Here is a 6,856-nt window from a genome sequence, read left to right as displayed (position 1 = left end):
ACTCTTCGGCTCTGTTTAAGAGCCGAAGAGTCGGGGAGGAGCAGAGCCGCCGCAGCTGGCAATAGCACGTGACATATTACTAGAACAACTCATCCTTAAAGTCCATCAGGGCTCCTTTAGGAAGGGCTTTCCATCATTTCCCACCAATCTAGAATCTAGATTTTTACAGCTCACAGAAAATCTACAAACTAAGCCTTAGCCAATAGTCAGTATGGAGTCTTGGTTTAGCAGTCTGCAGACCCACCCCACTTCCAAACCCTTAATGTGATTCCCTTTTTCTAGCTCTCTGTAGGAGTGGCCTTTCTGGTGGCCATCACTTAGGCCAGGAGGGTGGGCTAGCTGCTTTCTGTGGATGCCTATTCCTGCAAAAGGTGCCCCAACAATTCTCTGTAGTAACTCAGAGCCCTACCTACCGTCCCATCTCTGGCTACTGGAGATATTTGCTAATAGTAGTCGCCATATGCCATTATAGGAAATGGCCATATGCCATTATAGGAAACCTCATCGTACCATCACCTCCATAAACTCATTAAAGATAGTCTTGAAACAAGTTGGGTTTTATGCCCCCATTACTCCCCTTGGAAGGCTGTTAAAGAACTTCATTCCTCTGATGGTTAGAAACCTTTGTCTAATTTCAAGTATAAACTTGATGGCCAGTTTATATCCATTTGTTCTTATGCCAACACTGGCCCTTAAATAACTCCTCCCTTCCCTGGTGTTTTATCCCTTTGATGTATTTATGGAGAGCAATCACATCTCCCTTCAGGCTTCGTTCTGTTAGGCTAAACAAGCCAAACCCCTTAAGACTTCTCTTGTAAGTTAGGTTCTCCATTCCTCTGATCATGCTAGTAGCCCTGCTCTGCTTTTGTTCCATTCTGAATTCATCTTTCTTAAACATGAATTGCATACAATATTCCAGATGAGGTTTCACAAGTGCCTTGTACAATGGTAATAACACTTCCCTGTCTCTACTGGAAATACCTTGCCTGATGCATTCTAGGATTGCATCAGCCTTTTTCATGGCCACATAGTCCTCCAGTGATCGACCAATGCACCTAGGTCTTTTCCAACTGATATGTCCCCGACGTACAGCACAAATTCTTGTTATTTCTCAGTCATAGCAAAATAGTTATGTGCTTATATTAAGGAAGAATATAGAGCTGAAGCTCTCCCTTGCCCTCTAGAAGTCAAGAGACATTCTACTAATGGACTGATAGCTACTTAAGCATAAAAGGAATGTGGACACACTGCCAGGATATAAACTAGAAGTCCATTCCTACCTTCATTCTCTGAGTACACATTGGTACATCTGTAAATATGTTTTTGAAGACTTTTTGGAATCACTGTTCAAGACAATGTGGTTTCTTTCTCCTCTCTGTAATGCAGTACTACAAGCACCATAGGATAATGAGTCATTTGTCTTGCAAAAAAAGTTCAACTAAGTTATCAACTTGTGCTGGAAGATGGGCTACAGCTTAGGGAAGAGTAACCCTTTGGGGCAGAACTACCTCATTCCAGGCAATGAGGAGAAGCAGATGCTAGTTCCAAAGCAGTGGCCCACAAGCAGACACTTGGAAGAAATGGTAACCAGAAAACAGAATCAGATATTTAGTCACACAAGTCATGAGACAGATGTGTTAAAGAGCTTATATATTAATCTTAATCCTCAATTTTAAAACCAGAGTATTCAGTATTCTATACTTTAAGCTTCAAATTAAATAGAATGCTTTTTAAAGACCAGGGTTTTTTTAAAAAGTATTTAAGTAAATTTGCAAGCACGGAGAGCTAAAATACAAAAAAAAAAAAATCATACCTGGTCTCTCACATTGACAAGCTACACATTTACTGTCTTCTGCCTTATTTGACACAAGGCACACTGTACAGTCCCAAGAACCCTTTGGTTTTTTGAATTTGTCTCCAAACCCCAAAGTGACTGTAGTTTCAGTGCAGCTAGGAGAGGAAGTCACTGTTATTGTATTTTCTGTGACCACTGGCAATGTTAGAGCAGGCTTTACTCCTGTTCCAGGCTTTGGTGTCTCACAGGCCACACATTTTGTAGCTTCAGGTTTATTCTGGACTAGACATGTATCACAATCCCATGTTCCTGCTGCTGTTTTAAATTTGTCTCCAAAGCCCAGTGTTCCTGTTGCAGGAGCAGTTGATTTAACAGTGCTGCTTAGAGTCAACGTTCCAGTCTGTTTAGCAGGATCTGCTGTCGGCACTTTAGCAGCTTGACAGGTGATGCATTTGTTGTCTGTTGCCTTGTTTTGTAAGAGACATGTGTCACAGCGCCAATATGATGAGGCTTGTTTAGAGGTCTCTCTAAATCCCAATGAACCTGCAGAAAAATTACTTATTGCAGGCCGTGTATAAACTTCTGTGCTTGTTGAAACAGGCTGTGTGGCTGTAGGATTGTGTGTCTTCAGAGAAGTAAAGTCTAGAAAAATATAAACATAAAATCAGGTACATTTACATTAGCTACTTCGACGAACTCTTTTTAGCCCTCAATCATCTTACCACACAACAGGAGATATATACAGGAATCCTGGGGATGGGGGAGGTCTCCACTACCATAAAAACAGAAGTGGTAAAGCCACTGTAAAAAAGCTTTACACCATCCACCCATTTTTTGTTTTTGTTCTATAGTTAATGTTGGAGTCCTGGACCACAGTGGACGACCATTCATTATTTCAACACTGAGCCTGTTTTCAATTTGTCCGCAAAACTTAATCTTAGATGAATTATTTAATTAAAGTTTCTCTATAACTGCAACACTGTGTACTAGTCCAGGTTTTACAGTAAGTTCTTTTTAAATGGAACCCATTATCTCACCAGGACTTTTTAGAAGATCCAGTACACTCCCTTCTTTCAAGACTTTTGCAGGCTTGAAGGCGCCATCGTACTCTTCCTTTTCTTTCTTCTTATTGCTGGTGCTATTTACAGCAGTGGTACCTTGAACAGAAAGTTTACTACTTTCATGGAGAAACATGCTCAAACCAAATCAAAAGGTTATTTCCTTCTTCCATCCCTCCCAAAAATATAAACTCTTCAAAAAAGTCTTCCTACTTTCCAAGATTTGATTTTTAAAATTTTATGTTCACACAAGACAGAAACTTATGTATGCGTGTATTATTACAAGAACTATACAAGTCCAATTAACTTTTTATGTATAATTACAAGGTTACTTTCTAATTTCATGAAACACTTACACAACCTCCCACTTCCAACTTAGTTGACAAGCATAATAAAATTAATGCGGACTCCTACAATGAAAGGTTGGATGTAGAGCTGGTTGGGAATTTTCCATTAAAAAAAAACTTTTTTTTAAAAAAACACAGAAAATGCAGTTTCTGTAAAACTGAAATTTTTCATAGAAAAAAATTGATTTTGCTGGTTTTTTTTTAATTTCTATTTTCCCCAACAGGAAAATATTTTTCACTTTGGGTCGGTTCATGCCAAATAAAAATATTTCAGTTTGTTGAAATGAACCAAAACATTTGGTTTATAAAGACAGTTCAAGATTAAACTGCATCCTCCTATCCTGCCACTTTGCTCTATGAGAGTTGTAGTTCGGATTTATCATGCCTCCATTCTTTCCTATGCGTTAGGCTCCCTCTCCAATGATGCTGATGAAACAATCTCTCCTGTAACTGGGCCCTATGATGCATCATGGGAATCACATGACTATTCATGTATCATGGGAGATGTAGGATGGCTAGAGAGCCCAATCCCTAAGGGAGAGTGAAGGCATGAGGCACCCAAACTACAAATCCAATGAGACAATGCAGCACCAGAAAATGATGCAACTTAACATTGAACTGAACTGAAACAAAAGGTTTCAATTTGGAAATATCAATGCATTTTGTTCTGATCAAAAATGCTGATATGTGAAAACATTTTGCTACTTCTGAATAAATTTTTCAGAACTTTTTGTTTTGCTTTTTTTTTTTTTTTTTTTTTTTTTTTTTTTTTTTTTTATGTAACGGGCTCGCTTTTTTTTTTCCGTTTTCTTTTTTTTTTTCTCTTGCTCTTTTTCACCCTTTTTTTTTTACCTCTTTAGTTGTGTAATTAGGCGAGGGNTTTTTTTTTTTTTTTTTTTTTTTTTTTTTTTTTTTTTTTTTGATATTTTAAACTTTTTGTTCCACTTGAGGCTGAAAAGAAATGTAGAAATATCAGAATTTCCTGAAGAATAGAAATTCTGATTTTCATTTTACTGTAGTTATATGCTATAGTATTAACATCTACTGTTGCAATTTTCCCCCAAGAAGATTTTCTTTCTTCCTTGCTATCATTGAAAACAAACTATTAGGGCCTTCAATTAAGAAAGGGAATGGGAAAGAGGAAGTCTCAAAAGGAGAGAAAAGAGTTGCTTTCAAGCTACCAACATTTTATACTTAGAGAATAATCTGCCTGTCACACTGTTATTATTGTGCCTGTTTATGGATAGAAGACTTCAGTCTCTTGGGCTATAAATATAGCATTTGTATGATTGATCTGACACAAAGTGCATTGTAAACTACTTTTTAATATGTCAGATCAATTTTTATTACTTTTTGTTAGTTTTTGTACTGCTAGACTGGGGCCATATGTGCCAAAGTTCTGGGAAGACCATTTCTATAGCTAAATTATAAATACCCCAAGATAGGATTTCATCATTAAAATGGTGAGACAACCTGAGTTGTGATGGCACAAATATGCAGTTTTAATAAATGACATTTAGAAAGAGTTCCTAAAAAATCTGGGAAGTTACCCCAGTTTTGATGGAATACAGCTATTAAGATTCAGAAGGGAAGGGAATAAGTTAATAACAGGACTTTCATGTGCAGTAACTACAGCACAGCAAGTGTTTTGAAATTCCTTAGTGTGTAAGATGTGGATTTGACGTATCATTTTAAACAAACAATCGGAAACAGTCAATTTAGAAAAAAATTAGTCAAATATACTTTCAGGGCCCTTGAGTCTCCCTGCCAGTTTTTGTAGTTTAAAAATCAGATTTTCTTTTTTTTTTTTTTTAAATTCTAAAATTTGCTGCGTGAAAGACACCCACTAGCAGGGGAAACGGAATATAAAAAAAATGCTATCAAATGCAGAAAGTTAAACTAAAAGATTTTTTTCTCTATAACCTTTCACTACAGTAATCTTAGGTGCTGCTTGTAACAACAGTATATAAAGTATTCCAACAGTAGTGTGGTTTAAATTTAGAGTGTCCCCATAACTTATGCACAAATTAAAGTATGCTTTACATGATAGCATCTCAGTGGCATTTTCATATAACACACTATGCCAGAAGAGACCCTGGCTATGCAAGTAAAAAACATCCCTTGCAACAGGGAAGAGAGAAATATTTAGGGTTGCGGTTGGGAACTGTTATTGCTTTCAGAAGGAACAAGTCAGAGAAATAAAATTTCAAGTCTCAAGGTAAACCAAACACGCTAATGATCATTACTTAGGCATTGTGACTGAAACACAAAAGGATAAAATAGCAGCCTATAGGATTAAAGGTGAAAGGTTGAGAGTGAGGGGTTAGGAGGGTTGTTCTAGAAACTCCTCCTGGTGACACACTAGTTCCAATATCTGGTGGAAAATGATCCCCACCTGAGAGCATGCAAATGGTGGGTTAGACAATTCAGCTGGGATATGCCCATCAGCCAGAACTAGTGCTAGAAAAAATAAAACATTTCAGGTCTGAAATGCTGGAGTTTTAGTTACCTGGGCTAATCAGAAGTGGCACTGGAGTATCACTGGATCCAGAAGCTTGTGTTGATTTCACAACAGGAACACTAAACGTAAACCCAATCTGATAAAGAAAAAAAAAATCTTTTCAATGCCAAAAGGAAAAAATCTTAATCCAGTCTAACACACAAGTACAAATTCAGATTTCAATTCTCTGGCATACAATTTATTTGGCATCCAACTGAATATCGAAACCTATGTTCCTTTTTCCATTATTTGCCACTAATGCCACTTTACTGTTTTGAAATGTTTTGCTAAGGCCACAGCAACAGTTGAGTTTCTACACGCATTACTTACAGACAGTGGAGGTAGCACTTCTGCCTCAGTAGATTTTACAATTGGAGATGAAAATCTGAACACAGGACTGCTAGCATTACTTGCTGGTTGCATCTAAATTTTCAAAATAAAAAAAATTAAGACTATGTAAAAAGAAAATATGTTGAAAGAAAAAATGGTAACTATTTAAGGCTATAAAAATATAAGGAGTTCTGCAATGAACTTGGGAAAGCTAGTTTTGAGATTTATAATTCCCAGACAAGAACTATGATGAAATGCAATTAAGGTTCAGAGTACACATCAGTAGTTTTTGGTAAAATATATTAAAGTCATGTTTGAATTATTCCCAAACCATATGATATAAACTCAGAAAATTCAGAGTTGAGGTTATGCTGAAAATATATTCAAATATGTTAAGGTACAAAAATGCAGCCAAGGCACCTAAACAACCTTAAATTCAACTCAACATTTACCAGGCCCCTCCATAAATAAATGGGTATCTGATTCTTTTTAAAAAAAAAAACTGTACACAAATATTAAAATGTGTCTAGACAGTCTTAATGTTTATTTTATTGCAGTTATATACACTAATTATTGTGATGACATTTCTTTCCTACTGATGCTTCCAATGCCATTTATGGTACTTCTAAACTGTTGAATAAATCTGGGCATATTATAACCAGAACCGGCTTTCCAGAGCACTTCCAGAAGCCATATATCAGTACACCTCTACCCCGATATAACGCGACCTGATATAACACGAATTCTGATATAATGCGGTAAAGCAGTGCTCCGTGGGGGCGGGGCTGCGCACTCCGGCGGATCAAAGAAAGTTTGATAGAACAAG

The 6,856-nt window shown here is 36.9% G+C and overlaps 1 protein-coding gene across 4 annotated transcripts in view; it reads right to left on the bottom strand.

Moving 5' to 3' along the window:
- The window catches only part of NUP153 (nucleoporin 153), a 64,134-nt gene that overhangs the window by 11,189 nt on the left and 46,089 nt on the right, over positions 1-6,856 (bottom strand). For all 4 annotated transcript variants that reach the window (XM_034762342.1, XM_034762345.1, XM_034762344.1 and 1 more), the window contains 4 exons: positions 6,031-6,123; positions 5,710-5,797; positions 2,833-2,952; positions 1,814-2,437 (listed from right to left, as the gene is read on the bottom strand). In XM_034762342.1, coding sequence (XP_034618233.1) covers positions 1,814-2,437; positions 2,833-2,952; positions 5,710-5,797; positions 6,031-6,123 — 925 coding nt within the window. The remainder of the gene's footprint in view (positions 1-1,813; positions 2,438-2,832; positions 2,953-5,709; positions 5,798-6,030; positions 6,124-6,856) is intronic.

Source organism: Trachemys scripta, chromosome 2, assembly GCF_013100865.1.
Source record: "Trachemys scripta elegans isolate TJP31775 chromosome 2, CAS_Tse_1.0, whole genome shotgun sequence".
Lineage (NCBI taxonomy): Eukaryota > Metazoa > Chordata > Testudines > Emydidae > Trachemys > Trachemys scripta.
This window is presented reverse-complemented; position numbering and strand designations above follow the sequence as displayed.